This window comes from Colias croceus, chromosome 24, assembly GCF_905220415.1.
Source record: "Colias croceus chromosome 24, ilColCroc2.1".
Taxonomy (NCBI): Eukaryota; Metazoa; Arthropoda; class Insecta; order Lepidoptera; family Pieridae; genus Colias; species Colias croceus.
The window spans coordinates 5,802,459-5,825,144 of NC_059560.1; the positions used below are offsets into that span (position 1 = coordinate 5,802,459).

Genomic DNA, 22,686 nt, shown 5'->3' on the forward strand with positions numbered 1-22,686 from the left:
GTGCATTTAACGATGCTTTCTTCTTCTACATTGCATTTAACAACTTTGCCAATGGATGATACGATTGAGAGCAGATTTTCAGTTTTTTTCTCTGGTATACATTGAATCTCTACGTTGTTCGAACGTGAATTTTGTTCCAGTTGGTTAAGTCTTTCATTCAAGTGAGTAATAGTGGTACGCATATTTGTGTTTTCGTTTAATAATTGATCCAATGATTTCAATGCAGAATTGTGTTCTTTTTTAAAATCTTCGTATTGTTTGTTTATGAATTCCATAGAATTCTTTAGATCAACAATTTCGGTCTTAATTGTTTTCATTTCCGAACTAATGGAACTCTTTACCTGAGCCAGAATAGATTGCATCTCGGTCCTGATAGTTTCTCTGATAATGTCCACCACTTCCTCTTTGGTTACCACTTCACTTGTTCCACCAGGAGGCGAAGACAAAGCTTGTCGCTTATTTGAGCGTTTAGTAATGTTGTCCTCCCTAGAACAGATGGAGTATAGTGTGCCTTCTTTCCTTGATGTGCGAATAGGTGTGTGATCTTGAGTAGACCGTTTACCTGCACATTTAGGGCAATGCCATTCTTTGACGTCCGAGAAATTTGGGCTTAGGTTCAAACATTTAAAATGAAATGCTTCTTTACATTTTATGCATAACACAAAATTTTCGTTGTCATTTTTAACCGAACAGCAACCAAGAATGAGTGCGCTATCCATTTTTTACTTCTATGTCCTCGTTTATTCTTATACTTTTTAATTTATAAAAAAAAATGTGGGTAGATTATTATTAATAATATCGAGGCACAATAATATTATTCTTCCGCAGGGCAGAAAATATCCAATAAAAAAAATTAAATAAAAATAAAAAAATCTTGGTCTCGGTCCGGATACGAACTTGCACACTTCAATCATAAGTTGGTAATCCTGACTCCTGCCACAACCAACTATTCAAGCATACTGACGTTAATCAAAAATTCCGTATAGATCTTCTTTGGTTTAACAAAATATGTATAAGGTATTCTATACCAGGTCACAGATGGCGCTTGAATAGAATTAAGTTAATCTCGATACACTCAACAGATGGAGTTACATGTTTCCCGTGATCTATCAACAATGATTAAGCAGTTTTTGTTTCGTAATTATGTTTTAAAGAAATGTTCTGAATAATTTTTATAAATTAAGTTGGGTATGCACTTATTTTCCAAAAATAGCCCTGTAGTTGTTTAATAAGAGTTAATAAGGATCAGAATTATTGTTTATCACACGTAACAAACTTACACAGTTTTACGGAGATTTTTACACTCGCACTTTTTATATTTTACACTGTCACTGCTTGTGAACAAATCTTCAGTGCGTAAGACACAATTCATAATAGTTGTTATGTACACTTATTAGTTCAATATATTTTTAAACAATTTTTTATCACGGAGCACACAGAATTCACTGCTTACTTGTTTGCGCCCTCTAGCGGAACTCCTTAGCGAAGTTTCCTTATAAAGTCCAATTTTTTTTTACGAATTCAGCAGAGTTGTAGAACAAAAGTTGTTCAGTTTCATGAGTAGAAGCTCCTGTCTAAATTTGTCTAACGTCTTACCTTTCACCTGGTATACCTGCAGCTCGGACGACGCCCTGTCCAGAACGAGCGGGTCCAGCGGTGTGAGCGGAGCGTGTGGAGCTGGACCGTACCTTGTATTTGTGTTTGAATACTATGCGTGCGTGTATATGTCTATATACGTGCGTGTGTGTATCTTCTATTTAGACATGTGTGTATTTTTATGTGCGTGTACGTGTCTGCCTATATATACCTGCAGCTCAGACGAAGCCCTGTCCAGTGCGAGCGGGTCCAGCGGTGTGAGCGGAGCGTGTGGAGCTGGCCCACACCGCGGGTGCCAGATGGCGGCGCCCTGCAGGAACATCTCCTCGCCGTCACCGAACGGGTCCCCGCACTTACTGCAGCGCGCGCATGTTGGGTGGAAGTGGTGGTTCTCGCCCGCCTTGAGATAATATTTTATGTAAATAAGAAAAAAAGATTGTTTTCAAGACTGTAGACATGGAGTACCGAAAAAAATTATGTAAAAAGATTTGAAAAAATTAATAAATTTTGAATTTGAAATGTGAAAGTGTGTGAAAATAACAATAAACGAAGGGCATTGCTGTCATATGGTCCCATTTTAAAATTTCGAGTGCTATCAGGGAGATAGAATACGAAAAATACTTGAACGACGTAAATAAAAATAAATTACGGTATATTAATAAAAAATCTGTATTGAGCTCCTGGTTGCAACTCTACATTTTGTAGAGACAAATAAAGCTACCTTAATAATCTCTTAAAATGAATAAGCGATACTCGTAATGATACATCATAATATTGAAGATCAGCTAATTCCTTAAATATAATTTATTTTCATCAACAAGCCAATTTCTATTCTATCTCGTTCACAATACGGATTAAAATTAGCAAATCCAGATTAAAGTACTGTTGACACATCTCGTACATTTCAATACAATTGTTACTCATTGTTGTCGACATTAGCTGATTCATTCAATGCACAGCTAATGGATTTGTTCCCAAATTAATGGAGTGGAACGCTATTGTTTTGGGATAAAGGTACCGCTTAATTATTCTTCATCTACCGTGTCGTAGTGACCCTATAAACAATAATTTTGCTTTTTTTTAAGCTATTTCATAGCTTCTATCGCGGGCCTTGAGCGCGGGGACCGAATCCAGAAATTCCGTAACGAAAAAACATCACGCTCCCCACTCCGACGGGCACGGAGGTGTGGCTTGAAGGCATGCTATGCAATTGCTTTACCGCAGCAGTCCCCGAGTGCCACTCGTCTTTTTTTTAATAAAATAGTATTCTACAGCCGCTGGTAGTCCCGCTCGCAGTAGGGCACGGGGCGGTGACGTCACGCGACCCACCTGCAGCACCTTCCCCGATATGAACCGCTGGCAGTAGGCGCAGCGCACGCCGTACAGCCGCTGGTAGTCCCGCTCGCAGTAGGGCACGGGGCGGTGACGTCACGCGACCCACCTGCAGCACCTTCCCCGATATGAACCGCTGGCAGTAGGCGCAGCGCACGCCGTACAGCCGCTGGTAGTCCCGCTCGCAGTAGGGCACGGGGCGGTGACGTCACGCGACCCACCTGCAGCACCTTCCCCGATATGAACCGCTGGCAGTAGGCGCAGCGCACGCCGTACAGCCGCTGGTAGTCCCGCTCGCAGTAGGGCACGGGGCGGTGACGTCACGCGACCCACCTGCAGCACCTTCCCCGATATGAACCGCTGGCAGTAGGCGCAGCGCACGCCGTACAGCCGCTGGTAGTCCCGCTCGCAGTAGGGCACGCCGTTGCGGCCCATGTACTCGCCCTGCAGCACGGCGCCGCACTCCCCGCACGCGAAGCACCACGTGTGCCACTGCCGGTCCAGCGCCACTAGTGCCTGCCCCTCGGACAGCTCTTGTCCGCACCCCGCACACGCTGTAAGGTCATATGTACACAAAATAAGCATAACAGAAGCCTGATTCTATGACAGCACATACAGGGTAATGACATTTGACAGACTGAAAGAAAAGGCGTTTGAAAGTTTAACTGAAAGAATTACGTTCTTTTGATAAAGTGACACAAACGATACCGAAATGTTAACATAATAAACAAAATACATCAGAACAAGATCGGACAATTACCAAACTAAAATAATACACATCCATCGTTAGCATTAGCATATTACAACTCCTAATTCCTACGTCTATCCCATATGACCAATATCCACTCACCATTAGGATCCAGCTGCCTCTGGTCCACCTGGTCGCGCCCATCACGCGCGTGGTCAGACACGGGCGACGTGGGCGTCACGGGCGCGGGCGACGCGGGCGAGCGGGCCGCGCGCGCCGTGTGCTTCTGCGGCGCGGACGTGCAAGCCGCGCATATCACCTCCGTGCCCGTGTACGTTACCTTCTCCCCGGATGGGAACGCGCGTCTGGAAGATGATGGTTTAGGTATATCAGTTTAAAATAATATGTGCTAAAACAAGAGAACAAGGTGATAGATGATATTAGGTCTTTTATTCTCCATCACATCGTTATAATAACGAACATAAACATGATAATAATCTGATGGTATGTGACAAAATCCGGCTATAAATATCCGCATGACATTGCAAATGTAACTGAACTCAGTGAGTAACTATAAAAAGTAAAATAAAGTACAAGAATGTTGAAATACACTTTTTAAATTGCCTTCCTTCTGCGGCGCAAGAGAAAATATTTGAAATAGATGTACCGTCCTGTTTATTTCTACTTTATTTTAATATGTACCTAGATATCAGGTTAACAATACTCAAAGATATTCAGTTCTAATCATTTATCAGAACCTCCATTACTATTTATCTTACCTACAGGCTACATAATACATTATATGAAAATTTATAAAAACAACACTCACTTGCATCTCGCGCACGTGAAACATTTCTGATGGTAAGTGTTGCCGAGTGCGGAGACCACCTCACCCTCCACATATTGGTTGCAAGCTGCGCATCTCGTGCCGAAAGCACGTTGATAATCCTGAAACATTTCACACTCAAACTCAAACATTTGTTTACTCAATTAGACTTTCAACGATACGCACTTTCAACGGATAACAACCGGCAAAAAACTCCATAGTTCTTCTTTTTAAATTATGTCAATCTAGTTATCTATATAAATGTATTATCTACAGCTATATTTTTATTACATTTTCCGTACAAAAACAATATTTACCAAAAGAAGCGACTATAAGTATTCATAACCTAAAGGATTAGTACGTTTAATTAAAGACCCCCTACGGCCTACGCCAAAAAATTCTCATCAGATCTGGAGCAAAACTTTAATGAGAACACGTGAAAAGCAAAAATTTAAAACGAATCATTATACTTAGTTATTCATATAAAAATTAATGAGGAAACACAGGAATAGAAATGAATTGAAAAAATATATTTTTTAAGCCCGTTCAAATATAAACTGGTTCATTCACTAGCATTCCATGTGTCGTGGAGAAAAGTATTTTAACGGAGTCGTAAAGGTTACGATCCGCCTACGTCAATAATGTTTAATCGTCTGCGTGACGCAAGCTAGTACGTAAGGGTGTATTCAGAAAGAAAGCTTGAAACTTATAAGCGCTTATCGGTGCTTGTCAATGCTGGTTTTGACAAGCTTGTCAATGCTGGTTTTGACAAGCTGGTTTGAGCATTGACAAGCGCCGATAAGCGCTTATAAGTTTCAAGCTTTCTTTCTGAATACGCCCTAAGATCTGAATAAGACTGATCCTTGAACTATGGCCACGTTTCTGTAAACTTGTCTCAGTTGATAGTTGTCTTTGAATTTAATCCTGACATTAAGCAAACAACTTGTAAATTAAAAAGGGCAGGTTACATTGAAGGAATCTTTACAAAATTGAAAAAACTAGTCTTTTGAACTAGTCTTTTGAATTTCCAGTCGTGTAATCCAGCTTATCACAGATTAAGAAGCAGAAATTTTAAAGATATCACCATATTATTGACAATATTATAACACTACAATTCGAACATCTGCTTTATAAGGTTATTGCCACAGAACATGTGCCGACCACGATCGTTAGATCGTTGGATAGGAATCGAACATCACCGCGCCTAAACCTTCGCAGAACCAAAATCTCTATAAAGTTCAGGTCTAGAGAAGCAAATAACTAACAGTAAAAGACTGGCAAGTTCAACTCACTTGTGGGCAATAATAGTATCCGTCCTTACAGAAGAAGCCGCCTCGGGCCAGCGACGCGGAGCAGGTACGGCAGGTGAAGCAGGCCATGTGGAAGTACTTGTCGGAGACGCGGAGCACCTCCCCGCTGCACTTGCCGCCGCACGCGCCGCATGTTACCTTCCCTGGCGATACCAAAAAATGATGACATTAGACTAATGGTTTCTTATTGAAAATAACGGCTTGATATCAAATATTCATTTGCCCCCATAGGTAGCATGTAGTAACCTTTGCTTATGATAAAAATAATGGTAAATCCTGGTCAAAAGTAAGAAGTAAAAATTAAATGCCTGGTAAAAAGTAACGTTTCCTGAACTCTGACTTCTCTTTAAATATACATAATCCTGTAAAAGAGACATATTTCATAAAATATCTGCTATAGCCATAAGAGGCTAGTAGGAAATGTCAGAAATTATTCATAATGAAGTCGTCTAACGACATCAAAAATTTGCTAATTTGCTCAGGATCATTTTTATTCCATCATATAAAAGATGGCATAGAAGATTCTTATTCATTGAAAAATATAGAATAGCGTATTAAAAGCAATCTTATAATAATATGAAAAAAGATTATGAATAAGTGAAAAGTTCTAGTTTAGAAGTATTATTACGTTTTATGCATTCCATTCTTAACAAAAGAGGTATAATTATACGGCTTCCCACTTAGCACTAGCTCTTTTCTTACTCGAACAGAAAAATATAATGCTAAGAGTTTAAAAACGATGTCTTTTATATTATTCTTTATTTTGTGAAAAGATATCGAGATACTGATCATACAATTGCCTCTATTTATACATTTAAGCACCTAATCAAAGATTTATCACGTTCTATTGAACTAGAGTCAATATTGAACAGATTCGATTGAATTGTCTTATTTAATGGTCTAAATATACATTGAAAGAAAGAAAGAAAGAAAGAAAAGACATTTAATTCAACACACATGAAAGACTTAAAAATAAAAATAAAAAAAACAGAAAATTAAATAGAAAAACACAGTGAAATATAAAACATTAACATTAATTAGGTGTGATTCTGTGTGCTGAACAGGGACACCACTCAGGAATTCTGCAGCTTAAGAGCTGCAGCACTGATTTTCAGTGGTTCCCATGTTCCCAAATGACGCCTATAGTGGCAGAAAATGAAAAATATGATTAAATTAAAATAGATACACGTATATACACTACATAAATATCAAAATAAAACAAAATTCATAACTCAAAAGAAATAATAATAATATAATTTATTAATAAACAATTTAAATATATAAAAATAAAATAAATATTTATGAATAACAGAAAATAGCAGTCAGTATAAAATTAGAAAAATTATTAACCATACGCTAACGAACCAAGCAACTAATGTTGATTGATTTGCCGATGTAAAATGGATTTCTTAAACTCATTACGGAAGCTTAGTACACTGCATTTATTCCGCAATGGTGGAGGTAAATCATTCCAACATTTCGTTGCTCGGTATCGAAAAGCACCCCGGAAAGCCATGGTATGGTGTCGAGGCATAGCTAAGCTGGTCAGTGACGCCCTGGTTCTGTACACAGTGTTAGAATTCCCCAACCATGATAATTTTTCATAGAGGTAAGCGGGTTTGATTTAGTAGAACTGAACTAATAATAATTCGATTTATTAAATATATAAAACTTATTAATAAGTATTTAAAACTGTTAGAGATTAAAATTATTATATGGATTAATACACTTTACATATTGTGCCTATTTGTGAATATTGAATGTTTTCACATTTTTAAAACATTACTTACAAGAATATTTATTAGTTACCCAATATCTACAGCACATTCTGACTTAGTACCTACTTTGACGGTACTTTGACAAGTACCGTTGGCAACCAACATTCTTAATTCCTTTGTAATATTTGTATCGACCATTTAATTTCCATCACTCCAACATATACCTGAAAAGCGCACAAAAATTGTCCAACTACTAAAAGCAATAAAAAGTGACGAAATCACCAAGGAATGTGTACTCTTACGCATGATGTAACTCCCTTAATTCTATTAAGAGGCCGGCGGACGACAATTTTTCCATACAAACGTAATACCAAAATAATTTTCAGTTTGAGCATATTTCCACTTTATTGTGCTGTTATTCGGAATAAGACAGTATTTATCTAGGTTCCCATATTATTTTTATTGCAAAATACTTAAATACAACGAATTGTAAACGATTTGTATTTCTCACATTTTTAAAGTATAAATGATATGTTTTCTACTCATCCATTCTGTAATAAAAACGGCAATATTCTTAATGTAATGTAATTCGAAACATGGTTTACATTGTTAAGTTACACAATATGCAAAAAAAATTGGAAAAGCATTGAGTTTTCATTCATCGTTTTTTGTATTACGGCACACGTTCAAATTAATCACAAATTTTCATCGGTCGTCGTGCTGTCGCATCAAGCACAATATACAGATACATACAGTAAACTTCATAGTATAGAAAAAAGTTTGTATGTGTTGGTAATATTTTCGATGTGTGAAAACCACGTCACCACTTTGTCAAGCACAAGCCTGTCAAACTATTTTCTTTTTCATCCTAAAACAAAAAGGTGGAGGTTCTATGCTCGTATAATAATAATTTTAATTTATTTTTGCATATTTTGTGTTTTTTAGTTTAATTTAATTTATCGTTTTAAATATAATTAAGTAGGTATACCTAAATACAATTATTGTTAATTCTGGTTTAAAATAATTACTTTAATAATTATTTTAATTAAAATAATTTGCGCCTGTAATCACTACATATATTAGCAACATAATAAATTTTCTAGTGTATCAATTTTTTTTTCTACGAATTTATTTAGGTAGCTCAGTCAGCCGCGAAAATCCCAATATTTTAAATATTTTTTTAAAAATCGTGTTTTTAAAATAAAACTCTGGGTGTTCTACTCGTGTAAAGAGAAGCTCCTTAGATATTTCCGATAAAAAAGGGTCAAAGGATGTCACTTTTTTGCGCCTAAAAGTAAAAACATGCACTATGCATTGTGCGTGCGTATTTATAGTATTGTAATATTTCTGACTAGCTTCCACCCGCGTCTCCGTCCGCGCGGATGTCGGTCTTCGCGTGGATGGTTTATTTCTCCATTTTGAGTTACTCTGACAATGACATGTTATAAAAAAAAGAATCCACTGCGGGTAACGCAACGTGTGTTCGCGGTTCTACAGAACAACGTCTATGGATAAAACTGAAAAATTAAGATTATTTTTTTCCACGTATAACACGTGGAAAAAAATAATCTTAATCCAGGATAAAAAGTATCTAAAAGTATATATTGTATGCCCAGGATAATAAAGTATAATTATTATGCCAAGTTTCATCGAAATCGAACTGTTAGTTTTCACGTGATGTCAGCATACAGACAGACAGACAGACGGACAGACAAAAATTTTTTTAATCACATATTTGGGTTTGGTATCGATCCAGTAACACCCCCTGCTATTTACTTTTTCGATATTTTCAATGTACAGAATTGACCCTTCTACAGATTTTTTTATTATATATGTATAGAGTATAGATTATATTTGCGAAAAAAATGTACCCTGATTTTTACAGTTACATTTTTTTTCTACAAAGCCTAGATGTTGAGATATTATTGAAGACTAGATTTTCGCCCGCGGCTTCGCCCGTGTTTGCAAAGGAAAACCCGCATAGTTCCCGTTCCCGTGGGATTTTCGGGATAAAAATCCTATGTGTTAATCTAAGTTACCCTCTATAAGTATGTGTGCTAAATTTCATTGTAATCGGTTCAGTAGTATAATATATATTAGACTAGTAGGATATAAGTGTTGTAGAGAAATTTCCTTAAATCGCATTGCTATTCTGCACATACACTTACGATTTCCCAAAGTTTGCTGCAAAAATAAAGTAAATAAGAAACATTATATTCCTAAATAAAAAGAAATGCGTTTGTCAATATGAATATATGAATGAATGGTACACTCACACAACTACACACTATTCACACAAATTCACGCGCGGCTTCGGCGGGAATTGTGCAACAGAGACAACAATATTCGAGCGTATTTTGCCTTCACTTCGAATTGCAGTTGGCAGCGGCCTCCGCCGGACTAGGCGTAATATCGTACGCGTGCGCACGCGCTGAGCAACACTCGGTATCGATTAACTCCATCAGATTAGGTCGATAAAAGTGCTTTATTAAAAAGCATCCATCTGTGAATTGAACAGCTGTGAATCGGCCTAATAAATCTTGTTAGGATGTATGCTGTTAACATTCATGTCTCTTCCTTTTTAAGGCAAAGAAACCGTACTTCTGTGTAATATAATTAGTATTTGCACAACTAGAGATTTGTGAAGACTTGTAAACACCTGTTATAATATATGCCCATTGATTAAATTATAGCAGGAACACATAATTTCATCAATTTTACCATATCTTCTAAATTTTCGCAAAACTTACTTCTTCCGTGAGTGGCAGAAGTAAATTAATGGTTTTTTTTTATGCAATAGGAGGCAACAGAGCAGACGCGTCACCTGGTGGTAAGTGCTCCACGTCGCCCATATGTACCCACAGTGCCAGAGACATTGTGAGTATGTTGCCGGACTTTCAGGTAGGAATATCCTCTTTTCTTGAAGGTCCCCAGTTCATAGCCGTTTGGAAAAGCCGCATGAGGGAGTTTGTTCCAGATGTCTGTAGTGCGCGGGAAGAAAGACCTTTTAAAGCGCACAGTTGTAGATTGCCGTAAAAGTGCTCAAAACAAGTATGTTTTAAAAGACTATAATACTGCAAATATATTAAGTTTTTTAAACATTCATATATCAGTAATTATCTTCATAAACTATCAAAAACAGCTCGATCACTCATCTCAATGATACCTAACACTTTTCAAGCACATAACGTCTCAACTCTCACAGCAATCAATCGTAAATTAAAGGTCAATTTGAATAATTGGCGCTATATAATGGTAGGCGACAAAAAGCGATCAAATACTATGTACTTATCTGTCTATGTATCACGTCGAACTGGTTCTTATAATGATACGGTGCGAATATCACCTGTAGAGACAGACGATGATTTGTCGAGTACCGTTTACGCTACTTGCAATTAATATAAAATTATAAACTCAAAGCTTTTTATGTACTTAGTACAATTCTAAGAAACTATTTACTTTTAAGTTACTAACAGACTAACAATCAAGAACAAAAATATAAATTAAAACCGTTGTATGTACTAGTTGCAATTCTGCGAAACTACCTTCGGAATATTGAAACTGGGCTAATAATAGACGTATAATTTATTAGTTTAGAACGTACTTGTAAGTACTTTATAAATAATAATATATTTACGACATTCTGCTCTTCGGCAAGGATAGAAATCTTTATAGGACTTTTTGTATTAACTAGAGATTAGAAAACAAGTTGCTTGCTCTACAAGACAATTTCCTCCAATGTAATCCTAAATTATTGGATATAATCATTTGGAGTTTTTAAATATGTAATACCTATGTTCATTACATATTACATTTTTTAAAACTCCAAATGATTATGCCAAACTTTCCTTTGTATTTTCTGCCTTCTTTTCTTTATTAAGAACTGCATGCTTATTACAAAAATGTCCATAAATCCATACTAATATTATAAATGCGAAAGTAACTGTCTGTCTGTCTGTTCCTCAATCACGCCTAAACTACTGACCCAATTTGCATGAAATTTGGTATAGAGATATTTTGATACCCGAGAATTTAGGACATAGGCTACTTTTTATTGCGAAATATGTACCACGGGCGAAGCTGGGGCGGACCGCTAGTATACCATAAACAAAGACATCCGACAATCTCTTTCCTGTCTGCTCTCTTAACTAAGAACTGTACGCTAACAGCAAAAAGTATCAAAAACTACGGAACCTAAACAATAACATCCGACACTCGCTTGACCGTCTGCGCTATATGACTCACTGGATAGCCCACAAGTTTCTTGCTATTACTGATATATACAATTGTTATTTGATTGCTGTTACATCGATTTTAATTTCGATTAAGTTCTCAATACATATATACAACATCTCTACTGCTTTATAATTTAATTTTGATTGACTAGTTTCATTTTTTGTTGCTTTAATAAGTGATGCTTAACACAATATGATTGTTTTTTATGATACCGAATAGATTTTTGGGAAGGACAAACCTAAATATTATTTTTTATGCAGGTTTTTTGACTAAAAATTCATGTAACGCGAAAATCCGAACGTGTATACTCAAAAAGTAAAGATAAGAAAACGACACAATGACAAAGCATAAAACATACTTTGCGATGTGATACTAGTACAGAATATCTATAAAATCGTTTCTCAGTACAAGCCACAAACTGCACATTCCAAGTATTCCCTTATATTCAATTTTACGCGAATATTTAGCATTAAGAAATTCGTCACGACCTATGCTTGCGCGTGACCACGCTCTATATTATTCGTAACATCGGGTTAATAATAACATACCTAATGCGTGTGAAATGCGATGTAAAGTCACAACACATTCCAGAGGTTCATACACACTAGTGACTTGGCTATATTTAACTTAGAATTAAATTTATATTCATATATCCTATTTAATTTAATATTATAAATGGCGAAAGTTTGTATACTCGTTTGTTACTCCTTCACGGAAAAACTGCAGAACCGATTTTCATGAAATTTGCCACACATATAGAGTGTGACTTGGTTTAATCCCGGAAATCCCACAGAAATGGGAACTATGCGGGTTTTTCTTTGAAACCGCGGACAGAAAGCTATTATTTAATAAAGTTTGTTTGTTTGCATCTTTGCTTGAACGCGCTTATCTCAGGAACTACTGGTCCGTTTTGAAAATTATTTCAGTGTTAAATAGTCCATAAATCGACGAAAGTAGTGGTCTTAATATTATTATCACGCTACATCCAATGGGAGATGAGCAATGCGGGTACAATCGCGGGACACAGATAGCTATAAATATATTATTTAAAGAATCTGTAATATCACTTTGTTTTTCACGAGTGCATGCGAACGGTACGTACTCTGAACCCATTTTATTTTTATGTTGTCTATGTCTGGAACACTCAAACTAAAACTATAAAAAAAGTTAGATCCAAGTGAACAAGATTTTTACTCGCAAATGGTTCGTAAACCTAAGTTTATATCTACGCAGCAAATCATAATTCTATTAGTATACATACTTTTCAAAAAGTTATGAATAAGTAAATAAATAGCTAATTGAAGAAATTCAAGGTTCGCATTACCCATAGGTGAAATCGCGGACACCGTAATCTTTTTTTCATGGAATGTTGGGAGAATTATATGTTTATTTTTCTATCACGCAAAATCAGCTCATTGGATTTGTATGAAATTTGGCATACCTAGAGACAAAGAGACTTAATAAGTTATAGCACATAGCCTACAGTTTATAGGATTAACACACATAAACATTAGTAGCCAATTATGTAACTAATAACAAGATTGCCACTTCTTATATCCACCTCATCTTCTTTTAGATATTAGATATCTTTGCTTAAGCAATACTACCTTCCCTACTAGATTTTTAACCGACTTCAAAAAAAAAGGAGGAGGTTATCAATTCGGCCGGTATGTTTTTTTTTTATGTATGTACACCGATTACTCCGAGGTTTGTGAACCGATTTACGTGATTCTTTTTTTGTTCGATGCGGGATGGTGTCGAATTGGTCCCATAAAAATTTTATCCGGATAGGCCCAGTAGTTTTTATTTTATGAGCATTTTTGTCTGTATTTGTAAATGTTGCAAGTGCAAGTTTGAAGTCGGTTGTTTTTAACGCAGTTATCACTTGTAGCTTATTCTAAAGCACAGCCACGTTCCTCAACTAGTGCTTAACAAAAACTCGCGCACTTATGGTCAAACCCCGTGGAATGCGTCTCCAGGCAACTGGCGAGGTGCCAGAGTATATTTAGCTTTAAAACTAACTACGCGGACTAATGGATGACTTTTATCAGCTTTATGGGGACGTTAAAAGCTCTCCCGTTGTTAATACGGGCTGGTAATGAAGAATGATGATCCTAGCAATTGTATTGGTGTCTTTTTAGTTCATCCAACTTCAAAAAAAGAGTGGTTCTCAATTCGTCTATATTATTTCTGGGATTGTTGCCACAGAACTTTCGTTTGGGCGAACCGATTTTTATGATAAAGAATCGTCACATTTTATCTGAAAGCTGAAGCTTTCCGGTTAGTCTCATTAGAATTGTGTCTACTGAAAATGTTAAGGCGGTTTATAATAGATGCCTGGATGTTTTCTCTTCAAACAAAAACTACTGATCGTATACTAACAGACACAGATATATTATAGTCAGAATTCGCCTATATAGGATACTTTTTATTCGAACTACAGGCAAGTAACGCAGCGGGCTAAATGTAGTAGGTATGTAATTAAAGTTGTTGGTACAATATTTGCGCTTAAAATTATAAGATGCAAAGATAGCCTCGAGGTTGCATGATAATGTCGATTAAATGATGAGGCAACATAAAGACGTCTATATTTTTTGCAATTTTGTTCCAAACATCAAATATTAATTTTAAAGTAATTATACAACAGTTCTATTACATAAGTGATAACATCGATTCAACAAAGCTTTAGAGCAAGTCATTTACCTCTGATAAAAAAGTGTCTTAGCAAATTTCCTGTCTTCTTCAAAGATCCATGGCCGAGATTTGTTCAGTATATTTGTAAAAATCATTTCATATTTCGTATTAAACGACCTAATTACTGAAAAAACCGGATCCCACCATATAACTCTAATTAAAAATTAAACCTAACTCATAATAATTTCTCATAAAAATCACATTAGGTACCAACACATTACAATTCCAGAATCTAATACTCTATTTACGCTTTAAATTAATATTATTCCAGTCAAGCTTGAGCTATATTATTTCGATAGAGATCGTTACAAATAGCGGACTATGTCACACCTCCCTGAGGCATTGCAAATCGTTTGTTATCCCTTGGTGATAAATAGTGTGTCGACACTTGCATGGACAGTCTTTAGTATATAGCTTTTTATATTTATATTAAAGTATCTAGAATAGACATTGCAAAACTTAAGTTAATGACTATTTGGGGCGGTAAAACTGCTATAAGACTATTTTCCTCCAAGTAACTGGATAGTATTTTTGAGAGCACTAGCATCTCTGGAGGTCTGTCTCAAATCTATCGAATACTAGCGGTCCGCCCCGGCTTCGCCCGTGGTACATGTTTACGTTTTCTCTACATAAGAACCATCCTCGTACTTCAAGGAATATAATAAAAAAAGAATTATCGAAATCGGTTCAGCCGTTCTCGAGTTATGGAATTACAACGAAAAGTGGCATTGATTTTTATCTATCGAATATGGTTCTTATTTCTCAAACAATATCAAACCTAAGAAGCCAATAACAGTTATTTGTAAATATACAGTAAAATGAACTTATACAAGTTGATCATAGAAATACTATATGTATGTAATGTAACTATACTATAATAAGAACTTTAATTATACAGCGGAACGTAGCGTAAATTGTCGGTCACATATGCAAAGGTTTGATTGATTGATTGAGTTCATCGTTCCCAATATCCAACCTGCAGACAGCTGATTTCATATTATGTACGTAGTATCTATGTATTATGTAGCCTACTCTATATGCCACCTCTTTGCCAAAGTACAAAACTTTTGTATAGGTCAAGATATTCATAGTTAGGCAACTAATTTAATAGAAATAATATTACTTTTTAAGGTAGTAGTAGTATCTATTAGTTAATAGTTTGTATAAGTTTAGGGAAAAATTTGGCGAACAGAAGTTTTCCGATTGAATTTAAATTCTACCTTTACGATTGATAAAAAACGTTTCTAAAGTCTATAATAATCAATAATATCAATATTTAAATTATCTAGACGTAAAATTAGAAAAATAAACAACTTGCAACTTTCTAGGACAACCGCTCGTTATCTATTATACTCGCTCCTCCATTATCAATGTTCTTGATGAGAGCATCGATAATCGAATCGATTAAAACCTTCCATACATAGTATTGTACACAGTATAATCAACCGCAGATCACGTATCATTGCTTACTGTTTAATACAGTAGCTTGAATAATAAGAAACCACTTAATTAAATTGTTAAGCGCGACTACACGATATGACTAATACATTATTACTATCATGGAACAAAAATGGTTGCAACTTTAGTTCAGGTTTCTAGGGCGAATATTTGAGCCAGATAGACTAACAGTAATGAGGTAGCATTATGAATGTATGATTTAAATACACTTGATAATACTCACACTTCATTGTTAGACAGTATCGTAACTGTAATAACATTATGTAAAGGTGGCTTATTTATTTATAAGACATACTGATCCGTAGTAATCCCAAAGGTATCAGGCGACTCTTGGATTTATGTCAAACCCACGTAAAAATACCAAATAAGGATCGACATAAAATCACTTTGTTGGTTTTGTTTCATGTACAGGAGAAATTGAAATCCCACAAGACTTCATACATTTAGATAAGAGAACGCATATTACAATGTATATAATTCATAATATAAATTATATATAAACGAAAATGAATCAAATAGACTTTAATCAACCTCTCGAATAAAAACTAAAAACATTAATATCCGCACAAACAAATTCTTCAGCTCTTAATCTAGCTTTAAACTGAGACGAATCAACTATACAATAGCAATCAACTAATTGGACCAAGCATTAATTTCTCCTTAGCACAATGTTGCCCAACGTCATCTATATCATGCACTTATAACGATGCTTTTTACTCTATGTAACTCGAATCATACAGGAGTCAGGATTGCCTTTGAAGTCACACAAAGAACTGCACTATCATGGAAACAAGCTTGAAGCAAATGACTCCTGTTTAACCGGCACGTAGACAGGTACAATTATTTAGCTTCCAACTAGTTCCCTTTGATATAGATGCAAGACCGACGAGATTTATAGATAACACAGATATTTATATTGATGTAATGGCATTTTCTTGTGTTTATTTTACACTAGTGTAAGAAGTCAAGAAATGAAAGACTTGGTGTGCATTTAAATCGATTTATTGTGAATGTAATCTACCTCTAGTATCAAACATAATACGACATTATGTTTAATACTATTCTTATACATATAAAGCCCAATTGGTCAGTCAATCTTTATCTAATAACAATCAAATAATTTTACCAAACCATGTAAACAAAAGAGATACCTAAAGAAACGTATGCACTTTTCCTTTTCTATTCAGATGCAAGGAATCTTTCCACAATTATTTACGTTGTATTAAGCATTTACAACTAATATATTGCAGACATTTTACAATCCTCATAAGAAAAATGTCCTTATATCCAACAAAACTTCACCTACTTTACAGGACAACTTCCCCTTTCCTTTTCCCTTAACATCCAATCAAAACTACTCTCCAACTGGATATAGAATCAATACAATTCGATCGGATATCGTGAAGCATTCAGTCGTTCTTCTTATTCAATACAAATCATGTACCAGTAATTGTTACCGACTGCAATCCACTACGCAATTTGTTCACGACTCTTCCCAAGTACTTGCTAACGGTTTTAGAGTTGAACGAATTAAATTTATGGGTTAGTTTCAATCTAGTATCGAGAATAGGGTAAATAATTTTGCCAGTTAGTTAGGTAGCAACTATTTGCAGTGAGAATCTAGTTAAAGCCTTATAATAATAAAATAGCTTGTGTGCAGAGCCTACGTGTCAGAAGTGAAACTTCTTTGGCAAGATCAAAGATATCAAAATCGCGATAAAAAATTGAGTAAGCTCAATGACGTGACGGTACTGTCACGACGCAATCTTGAAATTTTAGTATTGACGCGTCTTCAAAAAGTAGGATAAGGTTTCTAAAGAAAAGTTGTTGGTTAATTTATTATCTGTCCATGTAATCCATTGATAAAAGAAACACAAATGAATAGGAGTTAATAAATAAACCACTAAAATAGAATAAGTATCTAGAGAGTTAAAATTAAATGATTAAAATACAATGAGTAGCAAATGTACAAAATATAATCTAGAAACAAGTTCCAAAACATACAATTGGATATAAATTATACTGACTTAAAGGCCACAATGATAGATAGTTAGCCTCAAATTGTGATATTAGCTTACAAGGTTTCAGTCGCATTGCTTTCGATCATAGTCTCGGATTGAGATCTGTATCTGTCACTGTTCTAAACGAGGTCGAATAAAAGTTAACTGTGAAGATAATATTGTTTAACGCACACCTTATAAGCATCTATCACTCTATTACTTATGCATTCAATCTTCGAAGAAAACATAAGAACAAATAAATTTTAGATAAATACAATTTCTGCTGAAGCTATATTTATTTACTTGAGACCTCTAAAATAGTTAGTAGGTAAATAACTCATCTTTTAGTCTGAACAAGCTATAGGTACTGTAAATTAACACAAGAAACATCTTTTAAAAAATAAAAATCTAGATCCTCAATTTAATATTTTACATTGAACTGACAAAAGCAGTTTATCTCTTCTACTTTACAATTTTTTACCTAGGAAACAAACAAAGAAATGACCAATTAAAACGACGATTTAAAAAACATATAAAACGCCAAATGTTGAATCTAAATATTGCGCAAGCGCATAGTCATTCAACTATGCCAGTTAGCCGGCCCAAAAGGAATGTGTCACAGTTACCATATTTAGCTCGGATATATTATTATTAGCCAATTTCGTTAGTTTAATGCATGAACCGAAAACTTTACGACGAATGCAGACATACCAGGCAGCTCCTTATTATTAAAATACATATATGTAAGATTGTTATTTTAGTCATTTAGCACATAGAAACTTTATAACGAGGAAGTAACCAATGTAATTACAATATAATATAGAGACGTGCTAACAAAAACTAAGAAGTAAACTAATACAACAAAAACTAAAAGGAAAGTTATTTGTACCTAGACAACTAAAGCCAACATCCCAAAACTCAACGATAAAGTGTCCTCACAACAATATATCAATCATATAAAAAGAAGCAATATAAAAAAAAAACCAGAAGAATCCTACCAAATACCAGCAGACCATAAGTAGGTAGTAGGTACCTACTTGAATTTAACAGTCAACAAATAAAGAAACATCATAAAACACAAATAAAGCTTGTTAATAGCCCACACAGTCTAGCTTTCCGGCAGTCTGATCAACGATAATCATGTTAACCGCATTGTAATCACCGAAGCATGCTCTAAGTCTAAAGCAGAGGAAGTGAAAATGTGAGGTGCGGTTTATAATTGTCCGATACAGGGAATCAGATAAGCTTTCACAAGAAAGTGCTGTAGCTTTACCTCGGCCATTCGGTTATTGCCCATTGTCCTTCTGATTTATACAAAAAATAACTTACTTATACAAAAGTGCGAGTCGAACTTGCGACACTAAGGATTCCGTACAAATAGTTTACCTTTTTTGTTTAAATTACTCCTTTACATCGCATTCGCGTGATAGTATTGATATTTTAAACTACACTTTATTTTATTCCTTTCATAGCTCTATAGCGTTTTTGTAGAAACTTGGATATAAATTTGCCATCTTTTTATCGTTTATATCAATAAACGGACGGGCAGTCACACAGCAAAGCTTCAGTAACAGGGTCCCGTTTTATCCTACCGTCACGGAACCCCAAAAATCAGGCTTTTTATATGATCGCTGTGTAGTGTGTACATGTGCAGATAAAGTCGTTGCATATTTCGTGAATGAAACTGTCATTTCAGTTATGTTAAGTGGAGAAATATAAATTGTTTTCTTTGTATAGGGAGAAAGTCTTCGCATTTTAACTCTTGAAAGGTAAACATTGACACTTAAATGTATCGTTAACGTTTTTACTTTTTATTTTGAGTCTCTTCCTTTGGAACAAAAATTTGTTGGAAATTTATCGATCTTTCTTCATATCTACGTAACTGAGCTTATTTTCTTAATTATTTTTTTTCAAGCAAGCTATGCATACCTCGCACTATGACAGTTTTGCGAAAGTAGATATGCTTAGTTCGAAAGCAAATAAAGATGAGTATTATGCACTCAAGCCATTCCCGAAAAATTCCCTAATCACCTACAACCAATAGTCCAGATAGGTCAAAACTAAGCCCATACCTATTGGCTATCGCTATCCGACGCCCAGAACTATCAAATCAATTGGCTCAAAACTATACCCTATACCTATTGGCATATTTTCGCCATCCGACGCTCAGTCCCTGAGCCGCCCACATCGACCTACATAACAATTGCTCTAATGGCTAATTGACCTGTCGCCTGCTGTACCGACACTATTAAATTATAACACGCTTGCATAGTAAAGGTAATTGTCTCCAATCGGCCTGTAACCTTATGCGACCTGCACGTCTGCAATGTGGGTATGTGCATTGATTTATCGCGATTTTAAATTAAATAATGTTTATCAGATTAGGCTGGTTATCTCCTTCCCTATAACTACTTATTTCTAACATTGTAATGCGGAATTAATATTCCCCATTTGGGAACTTTTACGTCCAAATACATAAAAATTCCAGTAAACGATTATACAACTAAATTAGTGGATTATTTTAACCAGAGTAGTTTAAACTGAGTCAACTGTTAGTTTAAGTCAAAATTAAGTCACAAATTCGAATGGATTGTCATGTGAATGAAAGAGTGGATGATTAGCTGAAGACGCAACGGTCTATGTTACAAAATTAAGAAATAGAGTAACATATGGAATTCAATGAAGACATGTGGTATCCGACCCGCATAAGAATAGCCTGATCGATGGCCCTACTTCCTATCATATAATAATGTGGGAAAAAAACGACCAAGCATATACTCATCGTAAAAATTGGTAAAATATTCGATCATATTTTTCTAGTTTCTAAACTAAGTTTATCAGAGAAGCTAGATCAAAATATGAGCTATAATAAAATGCATATTTAATAGCGATGCAAATTAATCTGTACGTTTTTTATTTCACTTCTCTGTATTTTCTGAACTGTCATTGATTAATAGCATCCCGCGTGTATTTAAATAATTTGTTTTCATGATGATAGATACTCGTTTGTTAATATGAAGTTTAATTTAAATTTTGACTTCAAAACATTATGTTGCAAACAAAAATGTAAAGAGAAAACAAACATAACATAAATAACCTAGATATTCTATAGTTATTATAGTTATACACCAGTTTACCTTAAAGTAATAAATAAAAACTACATAAAATACAAAAATAGGCCATTACAACAACATTTTACAGAACCAACTTAAATCATGAAGTACGCTATTCCGACCTATTTATTTCAATGAAAAGCGTGCTTTATCTCGTACAGAATCATTAAATCCACAAACCAGATTTAAAAAGCTTCAAATTAGCAGATCAAAAGAAATTGTGAAATACTCGAAAGTACATTTTACGAAATAAATAGGGCTAAACGTATTTATAATATTTATGCTAAAGGTCTTAATAAATAATGAGATAAAGTTAATCTTTTTTTATAACCAAAGTTGTTTAAACATTATTACATTTTTTTCTATTGTCTATTGAATGTATATTTTTGTTGATCAATTAATTTGTTTTGTTATATTTACCTTAACAATATTAATGTTATCTCTATGAATCATAATTTCCTACATAGGTAGGCAACTAGTACTTCGCAATACACACAAATATATTTACTCTTTCGTAGAAATGTAATCATAATATGATATCTCTTACAAAGTTTCTCAATCAGATTCCAATATATATGATAAAGTAGAAGATTACATTACATTTCAAATGTTGCGATACTATTCATGAATGTTTTTAAATGCATAGAATATATATACACTTATAAAGATATCTACACAAAGAACTAATCCTCAAGGATAACGAATTGAGATATCAATATCTCAATTCGATATTTATTTATCGATTTACGTTACAGTACTTATTACTAAATTAAAAGAAAATATAACATAAACCCAATGCATAAAGCAGTAGTAAGAACCATAACAATAGCAATTTTACTATAATAATTACTAATTACTTATAACATCTCTATAACTGTTTGTATTTTTTATCTCAAACATAATCATCATTGTGTGGACTACAAATGGGCAGTGTCCTCTTGAGTATAAGACTATATATTAGACTTTACTATTGAAAAAACAAGCGCAAAAAATTGATTGATAGATCGTAATTGATAATAAGACCCAAATGAAAACCGATATGAGCGTTGAGTCGAATAGCAGTCCGACAGTTGTCACTAATTAACTTAACTCATGTTCATAATAACTTAGCCATAGTATTTAAAATATTCTAATCATTATGATAATATTATGGTTAAATTGGTTATATACCTAACATGTATTCTTACCCGAAATAACTAATGTTTGGAGAATTTAAACTACCAAAACACAATCGTTTTTGAAAATGACATTCATTACCTACGTAAAGATATTTATGAACCTTAGTTATGAACAGTTACAGTATTATGGAAGTTGAAAATAAAAATGTTCCTGATTATTCCAGTATACTAAGTCACCTATTAAATAAGTAGAAACTTTATTTTATTTGCGTGTTAACAGAAATTAACGCGTAGGTATATAAATTCGACAAAATCTTCATTTTCTCACTATCCGATAAATTATTTCACAATTTCCATTTAAAAACAAATATTAAAATAGAATCTATTATAAAACCCGCTTCGCACTAATACGACTACTCTCCCAAGATAGTCATATCCTTACATGGTGTCATTTCGCCACACTGACCGCTCAGCGACTCGATAGAGCGAGCAAATTATCTCAGATTACTATTATTAATTATAGCCCCGGTCAGTGGACTGTATGTTCTTGAATAGGGTGAGGCGCAGAGGTTCCCACTTGTTGATTAAAACTCGCAG

The 22,686-nt window shown here is 34.7% G+C and overlaps 1 protein-coding gene across 8 annotated transcripts in view; it reads right to left on the reverse strand.

Moving 5' to 3' along the window:
- The window catches only part of LOC123702860 (actin-binding LIM protein 2), a 118,896-nt gene that overhangs the window by 20,271 nt on the left and 75,939 nt on the right, over positions 1-22,686 (reverse strand). For all 8 annotated transcript variants that reach the window (XM_045650693.1, XM_045650692.1, XM_045650690.1 and 5 more), the window contains exons 2-6: positions 5,735-5,895; positions 4,446-4,564; positions 3,779-3,981; positions 3,262-3,482; positions 1,808-1,996 (exon numbers count right to left, since the gene is read on the reverse strand). In XM_045650693.1, the coding sequence (XP_045506649.1) occupies positions 1,808-1,996; positions 3,262-3,482; positions 3,779-3,981; positions 4,446-4,564; positions 5,735-5,895 (893 nt within the window). The remainder of the gene's footprint in view (positions 1-1,807; positions 1,997-3,261; positions 3,483-3,778; positions 3,982-4,445; positions 4,565-5,734; positions 5,896-22,686) is intronic.